Raw genomic sequence first — 16,769 nt, 5'->3', positions numbered from 1 at the left:
TGTAATAAGACATAACCGCCTCAAGTCGATTCTGTGTCGATAGATGTGGTGACCCCCTTCAAGCATAAGAAAAGATAGGCTGGAGAACACCTAGGCGCAGTTATTTAGATCAGATCGATATCTCTAATTAACACTACGCCTACTTAATTTTTCGACCTGGCCCTGTACTCTCGTTCTCCATGCGGCGTACGTTCGGAATAATAACTACAAAATAAGTGATATTCGACCAAGCTTCATACTTGACATTGTTTTTTGATTTGGTCGAGTATTACTTATTTGACAGTAACCGTTTCGGACGGAGAACGAGGGTAGGACCCCTGTTCTGTTTTTATTTTTTTTTGTTTCTTTGTTTTTATTTTTCACAAAATTCGTATTATTTTTTTCAAATTTATATTTTTGTTTTTTTTCCACGAAATTCGGGGAATATAATATTAGTAGATAAATATAGTTGTTTACAAAGATAATAGAAAATGAAAAAAAAAAGTTGGCATAGCGTCCATTGGAGGTAGCGAGATAAGGACAAAATAATGTGATTTCGTATAGATTACTCTACCGACGAAACTGGTTCTAAAATAAATAGAAGAAACGCCTTTAAAGGCGACATTCTTAATTCTACTGAAGCCGTAATTAACAGGTGTCGGCTGGAGCGGTCCCTCGTCACTGATGTCGTCTTCAGGAGAGTTGCCCAGCGGCCTCTCTTCCGCCGGACCATCCTCACCCAACTCCAACTACGCATCCAACTCGGAGCACAAAAACACCTCTTCAGAATGGTATATATGAATACCTTTCTTTTTAATAAGTTCTTCTTTAGATTTTATTCTGTTAGATCATTGCCGTAATAAAGGCGGAACATTACTTAGGCGTTAGTGTGGAGTATTGGCTAGTATGAAAACATTATTTTGGAACCGTTTCTGTTCCCTATAGCAGCCTTGGCTGAACACGTATAAATTTGGCAAACGTTTCTTCGCAAACCAAGTCGTTAATAAGTGTCATATAATCGTGTATTATTTATAAAATACAATTATAATGATTAAGCTTATGATGTTCTTTTCACTAGCTGTAAAGTTCTGTGCTAAGCTATTACTACAAGTACGGAATTTTATATCTTCGCGCAAAAAAATAAAATATTTCTTTACCGTGTTTGTCATCATTTTAACATTACCTGTATGTATCGGTGACAAACAAACCTAATACTGTTGCAAAATCTAAATCTGATACGTCGGAATAGTACGCTGCCGCCATTAGTTGAATGGGCACATGGGTGACAAAAATCAAAACTGAGAAAGTAATGTTTAAATTAAAGAAATTTAAAAAAATATTTACTCCTCTTTCCACTTAGGAAAAATTAAAAATAGCGACTTGTTCTTTTTCTACTAATTACGGCAATATACTTTATTTTTTAATGTCACATACGCCCTTTTTACCGACGGCAAGAGTATGATTTTTTTATTCGGCTTCGTCTAATTGCATAGACTGGAGCCAACTATCAAACCAGTAGGAATAGCATGATAGGGCGCGACTAGCGCAAGAGCGATATAGAACGCGTGATGTCTATGCGATTAATTATATCAATATCGCGCTTTACGTCGCTCTCGCGCTAATCGCACCTTGTCTTGCTAGCAATACAAATATAAGTTTACAGTTTTCATAAAAGCCAATTCGCCACCACCACACGCCGCTATTACAAAAAAATACATAAAAGTAAAATGTTGCCATTTTTATAAAATTGATATTTTATAGGTTATTTTTATTGACCTTTTTCTAGCACTGGTTACCAGTTAGTGCTTCTGATCAGTAATTCCTCATCCTTTGTATATATAGTAGTTTTAATAAAGGTTTTTACACACGGCTTGACGTTCAGTTTTGACATAGTGCCTAAAATATATCCTAAAAGTTGATGCCTTATTAAGGTGGAAGCATACTTTTTCGAATTCTTTGTGGTAAATTGTACTTACACTCAAGTCTGCGTTTACCTTAATATCCATACCCTATGCAAGATATTATGAGTCTAATAAGAGAGAAGATGCAATACAAAATTGTATTCACTATCTAAGAACGTTATATTACTATCTATTCAGGTCGTGTGTAGAGACCATGTGGCTAATGTTGCTTTCACATGAGACGCATTGTGAGACTAATTAGATCGCATGAGTGTGTTCTCTGTGCCATTTCCTGTTTCTATCTGTTTTTGGTAATTTCTCATTGTTTCCAACTTTTCGGATTTTATTATATTTTAACTTTCGGCTATCTCTATTTCGTCCAATCAGAGATCGCTATTCTACTGTCATCGAGTATATAACCAGAAATAGAGACAAAGGTCATTTCATTTGTTTGAAAACTATTCTGCCACATCATTACTGTGACAACTGCGCTCCGATTGGCTAGCCCGAATTCGAAAGAATTGACGGGTGTCGTCAATTGTTTCACTTCAATAGGACCAGTTTAACTGGAACTTTGCTATAATAGATGAAAATTGCAAAATTACATATTTAATTACCGATGAAATGTGATTCCGTTTGTTTTGTAATTGGATGTTTTGCTGTCTTTCCCACACCACCGAATAGAACAGCACGGCATTGTTAGAGATATTATCTTTAGTACAATAAATACACAATATTTTTGGAATATACGGAGACGTACACACAGGTCAGTTGTTGGCCCTGTACTATTTCAGTTGTCTAATTTGTGATTTCAGCGCAAACGAGAGTTGTTATTTAAAAGCGATATAAGGTCCATTTACCTGATGAGTTACCAGGGATGGATGGCCCTTACTTTGTCTCTACTTGTGGTTAAATACTCGATGTCTACTGTAGATATCAACTCTATGACAATTTCGTGATCTCTGATTGTAAGGCGTTGAGATTTGTGTAGTTGAATTTTCGTAGGTGAGAATGTTCGAAATTTTTGAAACACTTTAGATCTAGCTCGGTATTTTTAAAAGTAGATTGAGTTGGGGTGTGGCAGAATTAGTTGGAAGATTATCTATAAAAATCTCATAGAAATTCTGTGTCAAATAAATCCAAGAGAGAGAAGAATTATTTTTTTATTATTTTCTATTGTTCATTCGCGTTAAGAATTAAATCGGCAATTCAAATGAACCCAAGCACATTGCTTTAATCATAATAGATTAGCTTTAAGTTTTCTAATGGATTGTTTAACGCGAAAAAACAATATGAAGTCATAAATTTAATCATAGTCAGTCATATGTATGACATTCTCTTCAAACTATACTCCAAAAGTACACAAAGTATAATACTATAGTGTGACCGTGCAAACTAGTACTCGCCGTAGGTAGTTGTGAGGCTTAATCCGCTCCACCGTGTTTCTTGTTTACTTCAATTTTCGCTCTTTTCCCATGATATTTTTACGTATTTAGATCCGAAAAAATAGTTACATTTCCTATGTCTAACAATCGCAAAAACTTAAGGTAGCGTACAGATCTGGCGAATGGGCCGCGAACGCGCTGCATGAGCGCTGCGCGCGCTCTGCACGCATACTGCATGCGTGCAGCGCGCGTGCAGTATTTTATAAACCCAAAAAAATGTTAAAATATATATTATAAATATTAAAAAAATAAAATTAAATAACTTCGTAACGGTGGAATATTTGTTGTTGCCGATTAGAATAGGACGTGCGACCCGCGCAAAGCAGTTCTAATGCATCATGAGTTTACGCGAATGTGTGCGTCCGTACTTTTGCAGTACTTCTGTTATTATACTATGGTATTATATTTGGCATTTCTTTGTCCCGTAACAAAGTAACAAGACCCTTCATTCCCCTTTACACTTGTTGAGTGCTATCCCTTACGGCCACACAATAAGTACCTCATACTAGGTCTAAATAATTGCGCAAAATCTTTTGTGAAAGCATCATAAAAAAACGTAGTAATCTAAATTTAAGAAAACCCAGCACAGAGATAAAGTAGATAGGAGACAGCCTACACTATCATTTGTCCAAAACATGTGCTACCGAATTTAATAAAATTGCGTTGTATGAAACTTCAGCTGAATAAAATTAAAAAGACCTACGTTGTATTTAACTACGCAATGTTCAATGTTTCGTTATAAAGAAAATTAAGTTTCTGATGACGAATTACGATGGCACAAGTTACGTCATGAATCATAAAAGACTTGGACACGCCATTTAACGGCCTTTTCAAAAACCTGAAATCATTTCAAACTTTCAATTTACATGTTAATTATTTTTTAGTTTACTTTTCTTGTATCAGAAACAATAGGAAATGAAACTATTTTTTCGGGTCTAAATCATATTTGTTTTTTCAAACAAACGTTTTGGGCACTTTACAGGTACCATTGTACTGGGACCAGGAAAGGGCCCGAAACGTTGGTTTGTTTGCAAAAAAAAAAGAGACTTGTAAAGGGCCGGAAACTGTGGTTTGTTTGAAAAAACAAATATACACTATGTAGATCCGAAAAAATAGTTTCATTTCCTTTGTGTAACAATCGTGAAAACCTAACAACTCGATATCAGAAATCTTTATTGAGTCAAGACAATTTATCTTAATATTACGTGTAGCATTTTTATGCGTGGAACATTTTAAGACGAGATTGAACATTAGCGCTCGTATTCGTTTCACTAATAAAATAATAGAACTGTATGTATGATAGACGCTACGTATTCCACTGGATTTACTTTACACTTATAATAATTCTAAACTTTTTACATAATAAAAGTAATACAAGTAAATGTATGACAGAAATAAAGACAACAGTTATGTGTGTATATAGTTTCGTGTGTGTGTGTGTGTGTATAGATGTCGGTGTAAACATTGCATTCGGTTATCTGTATGTTTTGGGGCAAATGATAGGCGAGGTAAAATATTGGGTTTCCAGTAGCAATTGGAGTAGAGTAGCGTCGGCCAAGCTCCCCCAGTGGGACGGCGAAGCGGCAACCCTGTGCGCGCTCGACGACAGCCTGCACCCTTTCATGCCGCACTCCAATCTTGCAGGTATACGTTAGCGTTCACACTTTCACATTGCCATCACGATTGCCTGTGCCATTATTAACATGTATCCGAGGATATTACCGAAGTCATTAAGTTAATAATGCAGCAGGCACCTTATAGAGATCACACAAGCTGTATTATAGCGTAACGATATCACGGCAAAGTTTCACAATTCCCAAAAAACTGTCACGTGTTCTATTTGTATAGTAGAGTTCCTTGTGAAAGAGTTCGTCCAGGGAAGTATTGCTACCGTAACTGTTTCTGCCGCCAAGCAGTAATGTTAGCATTACTGTTTTCCGGTTTAGAAGGGTAAGGGTCCTGGTGGAATTACAGGCACATGGGACTTATCAACTTATGTCTCAGGGTGACGGGCGCAGTGGGAGTGCACCTCAGATCTTTACGATTTAAAGCTCTGTGAGGTACTGCAACTGTTACAAACAGGCGTGTAGTTTGCCATGAGGCGCATGAGTTGTTCGTCCCGTCATTTGATATTATAAAAAAAAAATAAAAAAAATTATAATTCTAAAATCTCCACCTGAACAATGATTTATAAAGGCCACTTTACACGAGTTCATTAGTAAGTATTACTTAAACGTGCGAACTGGTCATTCACTACGCTAACTGTATAATAAAAATCTCTCTCATCTTTCATCAAATAGAATAAATACCAGAGTATTTATTTTGTGGTACTGTCCAAAATCGCCTGTGTTTGTTAAAATACGACTTAAAGTTTATCAAAGGGAGCGCGTTGCATTTGTCGAGAATCTGGACATGTACTTACACAGATCGTCCGTTCAAACTATTTTGCACGAATTATAGATTAAATTGAGAAGTTATTGCACTTTTATTTAATCAATACTTTTATGTGTTCAATAATGCATGTAAATTGTACAATGGGTGAACTATGTTGCATTAATCGCATGACATTTTGTTATTATCTTGTAAAACACATTCTCTGAATAGTAGCAATACTATAACACAATGTCTCTCAACCCATAAATATACGCATGTTGTACTTACTTATAAACATTTTAAGAAGGTAAAAAAACTTGGTACTACTCAATAGGAAACTATTGTGAATTTAGATACTTTACTTGTAAACGGTGAGTATACAATGGTCCATTAGTTTAGGTACTTGACTAAGTGTAAACTATATCTTGATACATCTTTTTTATTGAAACGTATCTTTACAAATCAATGTTTATGAAAATGTCCATGCAATTTCATATGAAGCTAAGTATTTGTGTTTTGTATTTGAAGGCAAGTAAAAAACATTTTATAAATGTATTATTCATTAAATAGACATCTCAACTTTGTTTACATTTAGTTAAGTACCTAAACAAAAGGACTATATATAAAAAACTGCCTCAGTGGCCGGACGGTTACCATGCCGGACTGCCACACAGAGGTTGGGAGTTCAATTCCCGGGCCGGGAGAATTATTTGTATGATCTACGTTTATTTCTCTCATGAGTTTGGGAGTAATTTGTGGTTGTCTATGTATTTGTCCATGGCACCCGTGACACAGGGTCTCCCTAGTGCGGGGCTATGTTGAGGGAGCGCGTTATTATTAAAAAAATATTATGTATATTAGAAATATGTCAACCCCCATTTTTTTAGGTGACAATCTTTTACTTCTGCTGTTGTACAGTTCTCGACAGACTTACCTATATGTATGGCATATTCTGACTGTTAATAATAAATAGAAGAAACAAAAAGAGTATGCCAGGATCGTTGTCAGCGAAGTTTCCAAAATATGGTAGGAAGGCCTGATAACATGCCGCCAAGGTAATAAATACTTGTATGTTTCTTTTGGATCTTTAAAATTTACCAGCTTTAAAAAATGTAACACATAAATTGATATAACAGGTTCATCTATTAGTGGCGACGTTACGCCGGTGTCAATCGCCTCAGAGCTCGAGTTCAACAGCAACGAGGCGACAGCCGGCTCCATCACTGACCACGACCTTATGGTATGAAGTATACAGACTATTATCCACCGTACAACAAAAGTTTACCAAAGGACGTTTTATTTATTCGCCTTGATTTTCTTTACAGTCAATCGGTTTATACTTTAAACACACCAGTGAAAACATCAAATATAATGTTTTTACTTATTATTACAAAGGGCGTTCCCTCACCGCGAACATTCACCTGTAATGTAACATTCAAGATTCGATAAGGCTGCGATTCCACCAGAGATGTGCGAAATAGCAAGGCGTGCGTGCGAGTGCCTTTGAGTGCCCGCGAGAGCCAGAAGTGCCCCCAAGAGTCGGCAATAGCTCAAAGGCACTCGCAGGCACCTAACTTAAGCAAAGACTGAAAACATTTCCAATATATCTGGTGGAGTCGCAGCCTTACAGCCTTACAATCTGAACAAATTGTTACATTACAGGCGAATGCTTCCGGGGAAGGATGCTACCGAATGTTACAAGTGTTGCGCAACGAATGCTCGGTTCTCCTCCCACTCTGCTGTAATGCTCGCTTTTGAACTGTTACCTTACAAGCGAAAGCTGGCGATGAAGGAGCGCCTTAATACAAAGATCGAACAAACACCACAAAAAATTCCTTAAGGGCTACTGATCTTACCAAGTGAGCTACAGATCGAGTCTTGATTTCTTCTTTGTATTTGTTCAATAATTGTATCAATAATAATAAGAAACTATAGAGTTCTTAGGTTTTCGCGATTGTTACACATAGGAAATGAAACTATTTTTCCGGATTTAAATCGCGTATATTTATTACTTGTCCCATGACCTGTAAAGGGCCCCAAACGTCGGTTTGTTTGAAAAAAAAACCAATATACGCGTTTTAAATCCGGAAAAATAGTTTCATTTCCTAAGAAACTATAGTTTACATCATAATTAGATCCCGATTTTTGAGACTTAATGGTTCCTACATACTAAAGTTTCCTTGTAGTTTCTTGTGGTTTCGGATTTCCCCATACTGTCCCGTTTAAAAAAAACACTGTATATTGTTACGTAATGTCGTTAATACAATAATTATAATAAAAACCTATGTTCAAGGTAGTAAATAATTTTATGAGTCTGGTACACAATCGGGATCAAAAACATTTTTGTACCGCCATTTTGTCGTGTCATAGATGTCATTCGTGCTTCGTTTCTCATACTCGAATGTTTTCTTTTTTCCGTAGTGCGTTTGTTAAATTATAGTGTTGTTGCTTAAGTTTTTATTGTTAATATTTTGTAATAGACAATTAAAATTCTAGAAAATAACAAGTTAAAAATAGGAGGTTTAGCACACCTGCATTCACACTTTGACAATGACATTTCTTTGTTTACATTTTGGACAGCTAATTGTGATTCTTTCTTTATTGGAGTATTTTCGCAAAAAATAACTGAATATCACGGTAATAAAAACACTACCTATTAAATATTTTAAATTAAAATTTTATTTATTATTCAATAAAACGGAATATTTTTATCTTTTTCGCGCAGAGCGCTGAAGGTGAAGACGACGAAGAAACGCTTTCGGGCGACCTGTGTGGTTCGCCAGTGAAAATAATCAATAACGATCTCAGCCCACAAGATTGCGTCTCTTCCCTTTGTCTCGACAACCAACCTTCAACAAGCAGCGCCAGCGACTTCTACGGACTCACCTTGCAACAAACAAAAGAAACGTTTTACAAGGACATGCCTTCCAGTTCCAAAAATTTAAATTTAGACTTAGACATCAAAAACAAATGCACAAAACCCGATCATCTGAACTTTCACGCAGACTCACTGAGTTTGCAAAGCAAAGACAACAAAACAAAACTAAAAAAGGATATGCTGAACAACGGGAGTAGACGATATAGCGACAGTAGCGCAATGAAAAATACACAAGTATCCGGCAGTAGATTCACGACCACACTAGTGCCTGAAGATCAATTAAAACCAGAATCAAGCGAGAGTAAGTCAAGCAATAACTTGTCTGTTGTAGCGCATGATCAACTTGTCCCTTTAATAACAAAGGCTAAAAATGTTAATGTTAAACCTGGCTTTACAATAACTGACAGTTAAGGATTTACAAAATGTGATACATAATGTAATTTTGCGATTCGAATATTATAGAATCTCTACGTGCTGTTGTTGGCAGGGAATCTTAATTATATAAAACCAGCCAGCAAGCAAGTTGGCCTTCCTTAGTCATATATTCACCATTATGTATAATGATTGTTCTATGCAACTGTACCTGTCAATGAATGCAGTAAGTAGATGCTCATGTAAGAAATATAGACACAGTTGAACTATCTCATTGACTTACAAATAAAAAGTCAATGAACTATTTACAGATTATACTTACTGTTTTCTTACCCTTCAACAGAACATTCTTTGGTATATGTAATCAAAGCTTTATAACACCTTCTATGTGAGTAAGCGTTGTATCTATAAAAGCGGAGCGGAGCAAAGATCTGTGTCATCTCCCAATAGTAATTTGTTATTTTGACGTCTCCATGCAATAGTAGCACTTAATAATAGAAGTATTTTGTTGATTTGACATCTAAATACCGTTTAGTCAGTTAATAGTATTACATTATTTTGACACCTCCAAGCCGCTTAGTAATAAAAGTAATCAGCTCCCTTACAGGTTTGGTTCATGACAACATTTTAACAACTATATTTTTGTACATGATACGCAATAAAGAATTTGATTTGGTTTGATTGGATTAGTATTTTGTTATTTTGACATCTAAATACCGTTTAGTCGATTATTATAATAGTACTTTGTGGTTGTATATGTGTGTGTGTGTGTCCGTGGCACCCGCGATACAGGATTTCCCTAGTGCGGGGCTGTATGAGTATGTTCGCGTTAAACAAAAAAGTACATTTTATATAAACTGTTTTGCACCTCCAAACCTTTCATTTAATACTATTTGGTTGTTTTGACACCTCCATGTCACTTAGTTAATTAATAATATGTTGTTATTTTGACGTTTGCATGCCGCGTAGTCAATAGTATTTTGTTATTTTCACAAGCCGACGTGGAAATGTCTATATTATTTTGACAACTCTTCTCCGCTTCGCTTTGGCTCTTAAGGCTAGGTTCAGATGGACACACACCTGTCACGCATCTTTCTGATAAAGAGAAGCAACGCGCGGTGCGTACAAGTACGTGCAGTGAACGTAAACAAGTACACTGTCAGATATAAACGCGCGGGCGGTAACGCGCGTTTTGAAGTATCTCCTCTGAACGCCACGGTACTGCACATACATGTGAACTAATATATCGACTGTAAACTGGCAACCTGTACTATCTCAATTTTGACAACTTTACAGGATGAAGAAAAAATCATTTATATATTATAGCATCTGGTTTATTAAATAAAAATACGTAGTGTACATACATACATGTGTATTAAAAATATTTAAAAACTACGTTTTTTTATTTAATAAACCAGATGCTATATAAATGACGCAAACAATTTTTCTCTTCACCTGGTAAGTTGTCAAAATTGAGATAGTACCGATTGCCTGTTCACAGTCGATATGTAAAATGTATGAATATATAAACGTAAAATTTTTGTCACTGAACTTAGCCTAATGCGACATTCTAGCCGACTACTTATGAAAGGATGTATCTGAAATGGAGAAAAGCCTTCTTTTTCGTAGTGCACGTTTGAAAACTTCTCGATTAATCTAAAATTACCGCGTATTGTACGTTTTATATACTTGACATGTTGACTTCGACGCGTTCGTTCTACAAATTGTGATCGCGCCGCGGTTAATAGAGTTTACATATAAAATATATGTAAACCGCGCCGCGATATGCGCTCAGTGTGAATTTAAGATTTGCCTTATTATAGTTTTGTTTTAAAATTATGTACATTAAACAACTCGCGATTTTTTTTTTAAATAGCTCTCGGCACAATTTCAAATTATTTATTTGCGTGTAAATACATAATACGAATTTTCCCTTTTAATGGACGTTGCGTAGGTACATTAGAGAAATTTATGTATGATGCAATGTTAATTGTTAGATAGTATTGGGTGTTTAAATATACAATTTAGAACTAAATACACACGACATTTGCTATTTAATTTACATGAATTTCGATAGTTGTGAGTGGAGCCTACTTTTATTGCACCCTTTATACTTGATACAATTTATAAAACACGGAGGGAAAGCACTTTAAATATTGTAGATAGGATATTTTGCTTCATGGAGACAATATATTATTTTTAAAAGTAATGAAGCAAAATATCTTATTTACATTACTTAAAGTACCTACTTTGTCTTCGTGTCGCATAACTGTGGGTCACTCTATGTATATTTATTGACCATCACTAGAGTTAGATAGCACATTTAGCTATAACACGATTTCTAGATCTATAAGATCGATTTTCTTAATCAACAAATTATGCCACCACTTTTTTTATAATTATTTAGTATTTTCAATAATTGAAACTGTACCTGAACCCCACTACAAGACACGGATTACCTCTAAAGAACTATTTGGTTGTAGTCTACAATGCTGGCCACAACAGGCCGCAAATAAAAAAAAAACTTGCACTGCATGCAGGTATTGCTAAAGCTATAATGGTTCAATATGTCTCCATTAATAGCATTACTTTGTTATGTGATATTGTTTTTATAACAAAAAAATTGTTATTTATCACGATATAGACTTTGAGGCTATTTTACACGTATGCTTATGATATGAGTCGAATTATGTCTTTATATTTTAGCTAATTTAATACGTACGTTTCGAGATTTTTCTTGGAATAATATATATTTGTACTTAGGAAATTAAATTTTTCAGATTGAATGCCAGGGAGGGAGCATTACTTTGTAGCAATAGGAATAAATCAGGTACTGTAACTCGCTTTATATAATGAAAATAAAATCACGCCAGTTTTAATCTAGTGCTTTATATAATTCAATGGACTCAATACGACAGTGATCTAGTTTTAAGAATTTATGTTAAAATATACAGCTACTATGCAGATTATTTGTATTCATTTTTACTCCCTAGTGATTTAAAGATTACCTAATGTCTGATGCAAAAAAAATCATTACTTCACTATATAAGTTGTGCTTGGACCTTTTGTCTGATATTTTGTGTATTTTGTTCTCGCGTCACCGTAATAGGGTACAACGAAAATTTCCTTTCAAACTATTGGTTCCACTCTACCACTAGTGAGTCCAGTAGGATTCGTCTCGACTCCTGTTGTAAAGATTGTAAAGATACTGGCCGTTTGAAATTATAGGTAGTCGTAATAGCTGAGCAGCAAAAATGTAGAATTTGTGGCGCCAGTGTGTTTTACTGACCTTAAACTTTGAACCGAATAAACCGCAACTTGTTTTGGAGCGCAATCATTTCATAAAAAAAGCAATTGGTGGCCTTTCTTCATAATATATTCTCCATTATGTTATTTTTCTATATCAAGGAAATAACTTGCCCTATGTTACCTTTTGAACAAAGGAGTTACTACTCGATAACATTTCAAATTGAATCTGAACACGATATTTTCTAGAATGGGCTAATTTATCTTTGGGGCTGTTGGCTAGTGGGTCCAGTAGCATTTTCTGACTTTTCTGGTATCGCCAGAATAAGGTTATCCCAGCGTGACTGTCACAACCTTGTAAATAGGAAACGACGACGGACCAATTTCAACTACTCATTTGACTCTAGCTAGAACCGAATAATATTATACTTGCTAGAACCGCTTAAACACAACTTTAAACTTCTAGCTTTACTTCATATCAAATCACACTTATAATTGTCAATTGATGAAACCCTACTAACTAGTAAGGCAGAAACTGTAAGGGTTGCAAGTTGAGATTTCGTCACATTGCATGATTGTTAACCGACTTCAAAAAAATTAGGAGGTTCTTAATACGACTGTTTTTTTTGTATGTATGTTACGCGATAACTCCGCCATTTGTGAACCGATTTTGATGATTCTTTTTTGTTGGAGAGAGGGTACCTCCATAGTGGTCCCATTTAATTTTGAAAAAATCATCCACCTCTAAGGATGACTGTTCACGCATAATGATTCATTTTTATAAATAGCGCCTAAATTTTATTCTATGGAGCAATTATTTTAATGGTTGATTTTGCTATTTTCTAATTCAAGGCGTTTTCTCTCTATATACTTTGAGAGAACCGATTTATTATATCCTGTGTCAAGTTTCGTATAGTGACGAACTAGGGGATGAATCCGGGTTTGCGCACTTTCCGGTAACCGATTACTTTTGAGGTCGGTTTTTTTAGTACTCTGTACTGAGATTATTTAAGATATCATTTTCACTTACAAGTCAAATTTCAATAATTCCATTATGGTGACGCTATAATTTAAGGCAGGCAAATATTTGAAATGCATATTAAGAAAAGTAATATACTCATACAATAGAAAGTATTCTGTCTATCAGTCTATACAGACGTACAGGTCTAAACACATACATCCTAAGTAACAACAAATTAAAATGCTCGTTTACATACCACTTTTTAATGTAACGAAAATATCACTCATACATTAATTTAAAGCTCACAACATAAGCTAAGCTTAAACATAATACCGTAATGACCAGATACATCACAACACACACTCGTCTTTCAAGACATACAGCTTATATTTCCTAAACTTCTATAATAATGCATCAACCCACAGGTAAAGTTATTAAGATCGGTTTTCAGTTGCATGCAATGATAATCTACGAACAGTGTTTTTGCAGCATAATATGTTTAATAGCGAAGGATCGATCAATCAATTTAAAGAATCAAGCGGACTATTTATGTAAATTAACAGATGATGATAAACGTTTAGTCCAACAATAAATATCTGTTATTATTACAGTTACCTTTAGCTGCAGGTTGACTAATACACATAACCACTCACGGTGACACAGGCCTTAAGTAATTTTCAGAAAATGCTAAATCCACATTACTTTACGGTTAAAGTGAAGTCCATACGAAATTTTTGGGATCGCACGATTTAATTCCGCCTTCTCCTTTCCATTATGGGGGGATATGTAAGTTGGGGTTCCACCCCTATGTTGTAGTATTCCAATGATTCACACGAAGCGTTTCGCTTCCACATTTTTATTATGGCGAACGGTTATGGAGTGGAATTCCCCGCCTGCAGACTTGTACCCTGAACGTTATAACTAGAGCCTTTCCAGTGTGCGTACTCCATCGTCACATTCCATCAGATGAGATGGAGGTCAAATGCACACTTATTCCTTTAATTAAATTAAAAATTGCTATAAGGTACTTTAACCTGTGGATTGTGGCATATAATTGGTATTAACAGATTACTATGCATGCATATTTTTTAAACATCACAGCAATTTTTGGCAAAATTTTTGACAGTTTGTAGGAGTCGGCGTGCATGTAATACATGTTAAGTAATATTAAAATAAATTCTAATTGGATTTTGGAGCTTATTAGATGTAATATTAGCAAGTTTTTGAAGATTTCTTACAAAATTATAATAAAGTCCAATTAGCATTAATAACAAGTGAATTAAAATCTTTATGGCATGATTCTTAGGAATAACAAGGAATATGAATAAATATCATAGTATTGATATACCACATAGACAAGAATTAAATATTCGCAGTTGAAATTTTAAAGGAGCCAAATGACACTTACATTGAAAATGAGATATACCTGCATAGTAAAATTGGAGGATATATTGTAACTCTAATATTATCCATAAATCGGTGTAACTCTTTTTTAACCGACTTCATAAAGAGGAGGAAGGTTCTCAATTAAATCACATTTTTTTGTGTGTTACGCAATTACTCTGAAATTTGTCAACCAATTTCAGTGATTATTTTTTTGTTGGAAAGGGGGTATTTCAAGTAATGCTTCCATTCAAATTTGACCTCTAAGAATGGATAATTAGGGGATGAAACTGATTTATTGGTTTTCACCCATTTTCCACAAACAGATTCCAACAAAACTTAGCAAATAGATGTAATTCCAAAACATGTAAGAGGTCAGTTTTTTTTTAACAAAAAAGTTATAATTATCATATGTAAGTGTCATTTAGCTTTACAATTTCCATTATGTATATGATAATGATGTATATAAAGGCTACCACATATATAAAACCTGTGCTTGCAAAATGCTAAGTGCTACAATTATTATGAGTACTTATTCAAGGAAATAACCATCCACTACATCAGGTATAAAAATTGTAGTTATCGCTCTTTTACTCAGATTTTAATGGTTTTGGTAGTTTGTTAAACATAGAAACAAATGTGTTGGAAATGCCGCGTTTCTGAATACCCGGCCAGAGAAACACAGCTACAGAGAACAAGTAAAGCAGGAACATGGGGTTGACAGATGAAGAAATCCAGGCCAAAACGCACAACAAACCTTTGGATGTTATGTAGTACTGAAATATAAAGTAACATATTAAAGGACAATTGATAATTATTACAATAATAATAATAATGCACACACTCAACATAGCCCCACACTAGGGAAACCCTGTGTCGTGGGTGCCATGGACACACACATAGACAACCACAAATTACACCCAAAGTTACGAGAGAATTAAACATAGGCCATACAAATATTTCTCCCGACCCGGGAATCAAACCTGGGACCTCTGCCAGGCAGCCCGGCATGGTAACCGTTCAGCCACGGAGGCAGCTAATATGTCAGTAATAAAGCGTACTTATATTCTATTGTGTGTGTAGTGTATAATGGATGTAAATTGGATTTTACATAACCTTGAATATAATTGAATTGTTCTTACCCTGCAAGGGCTCTTCTCTCTCAACGAATAAAAGCTACGAACTTGGGACAAGAACTTATTGTAATTAAGGACAATGCTCTTGCAAATATCTTCATACACCTTCTCTTGTTGCCCTGTCCAGGCACTAGGCCCGTAGATTGAGTTACAAATTATTGGCACAATGAAGTCGATAAAGTTCAAAATCAGACCAACAATAGCAAATGTTGTAAGTGAATTCAGATCCAGGAACCAAAAGGTAAGGTAAAGGAGTGAGATCCCGCCCAGAATAGCGCAAGGGTGCCACTGCTGTTCCCATAACAGCACAGATTTTAACGGCAGCAACGCCATACGCCATCCCTCAAGCAGCCTTTTCAATTTCTTGATTTGTTGTGCCTGCAAGATAATATCATATATTTATTACCATGTGCTTTGTATATTCGAATATGTATGTTCTACGATTCTAACAGCTGGGCCCAGAATTAAAGCTTTGATGTAAAAAATATCTAAAATAAATCACTCATTAGTACCCAAGTACGTAGACATTTGTTCAACATACCTCCTCCTGCGAAATTATGTCTGTCATATTTGTAAACTCCGAAGCACAATACCCAAACTTAATTAACTATACGCTGCACAATATTGAGCTAAGATAGCACGAAATTCCAAAGTATAATGCCAACCGTTTACAAAAACATTCAAAACAATGAATGAAAATTGAAACTGGCTCTTCGCAAAAATCGAAACTTTATGTTATCAAATTAAAACGTACAGTAATTTTTAATGTATCTCATTCTGTGCAATTGTCTAATGTAGAAAACCTGTGTCAATTTAACTTGGTCGGATAATGAAACTGTCAAGCGGAACTTTTTTTTTTTAATTTATTGCTGGCCATGGAAACAAAGACCTTCAGCCGAAAACATAATAATTATATTTCTGTAAATATGGCCACCACAAAGAGGACAGGCAATTTGAGGCGGCGCACTATGGGAACCTTGACTCCTTTTCATATCATAAATCTATAACTTCCGTGTTTTTGATGATATCTACCTGATTTTTTTTTCTGGGTATACCTAAATAGATATTCTCTTAAATAATATACACTTTATAAGT

The 16,769-nt window shown here is 35.1% G+C and overlaps 2 protein-coding genes across 10 annotated transcripts in view; one reads left to right on the top strand and one right to left on the bottom strand.

Annotated features, from left to right (window-relative positions):
* Positions 1 to 12,380, top strand: part of LOC113237093 (inositol hexakisphosphate and diphosphoinositol-pentakisphosphate kinase-like) — a 34,440-nt gene extending 22,060 nt beyond the window's left edge. For 3 of the 8 annotated variants that reach the window (XM_026473354.1, XM_026473357.1, XM_026473356.1), the window contains 4 exons: positions 635 to 770; positions 4,854 to 4,969; positions 6,835 to 6,938; positions 8,424 to 10,315. In XM_026473354.1, the coding sequence (XP_026329139.1) occupies positions 635 to 770; positions 4,854 to 4,969; positions 6,835 to 6,938; positions 8,424 to 8,987 (920 nt within the window). In that variant the 3' untranslated portion in view covers positions 8,988 to 10,315. Of the gene's footprint in view, positions 1 to 634; positions 771 to 4,853; positions 4,970 to 6,834; positions 6,939 to 8,423; positions 10,317 to 11,728 lie in introns of those variants that run through there. The other 5 variants (XM_026473360.1, XM_026473359.1, XM_026473358.1 and 2 more) reach the window with 4 other exon arrangements.
* A 1,808-nt stretch (positions 12,381 to 14,188) lies between these two features.
* LOC113237301 (ADP-ribosylation factor-like protein 6-interacting protein 1) lies at positions 14,189 to 16,419 on the bottom strand. Of its 2 annotated transcripts, XM_026473697.1 has the most exons (4): positions 16,216 to 16,419; positions 15,681 to 16,052; positions 15,179 to 15,314; positions 14,189 to 14,555 (listed from the first exon to the last, which is right to left on the bottom strand). In XM_026473697.1, exons 1-4 carry the CDS (start codon positions 16,240 to 16,242, stop codon positions 14,518 to 14,520), a joined length of 573 nt encoding a protein of 190 aa, XP_026329482.1. In that variant the 5' UTR covers positions 16,243 to 16,419; the 3' UTR covers positions 14,189 to 14,517. The 2 variants fall into 2 exon arrangements, with proteins under 2 accessions (XP_026329482.1, XP_026329481.1); XM_026473696.1 differs by having other exon boundaries at positions 14,189 to 15,314; positions 16,216 to 16,406.
* Positions 16,420 to 16,769: the final 350 nt, after the last annotated feature.

This window comes from Hyposmocoma kahamanoa, unplaced genomic scaffold, assembly GCF_003589595.1.
Source record: "Hyposmocoma kahamanoa isolate Upper Pololo Valley unplaced genomic scaffold, ASM358959v1 93, whole genome shotgun sequence".
Taxonomy (NCBI): Eukaryota; Metazoa; Arthropoda; class Insecta; order Lepidoptera; family Cosmopterigidae; genus Hyposmocoma; species Hyposmocoma kahamanoa.
This window is presented reverse-complemented; position numbering and strand designations above follow the sequence as displayed.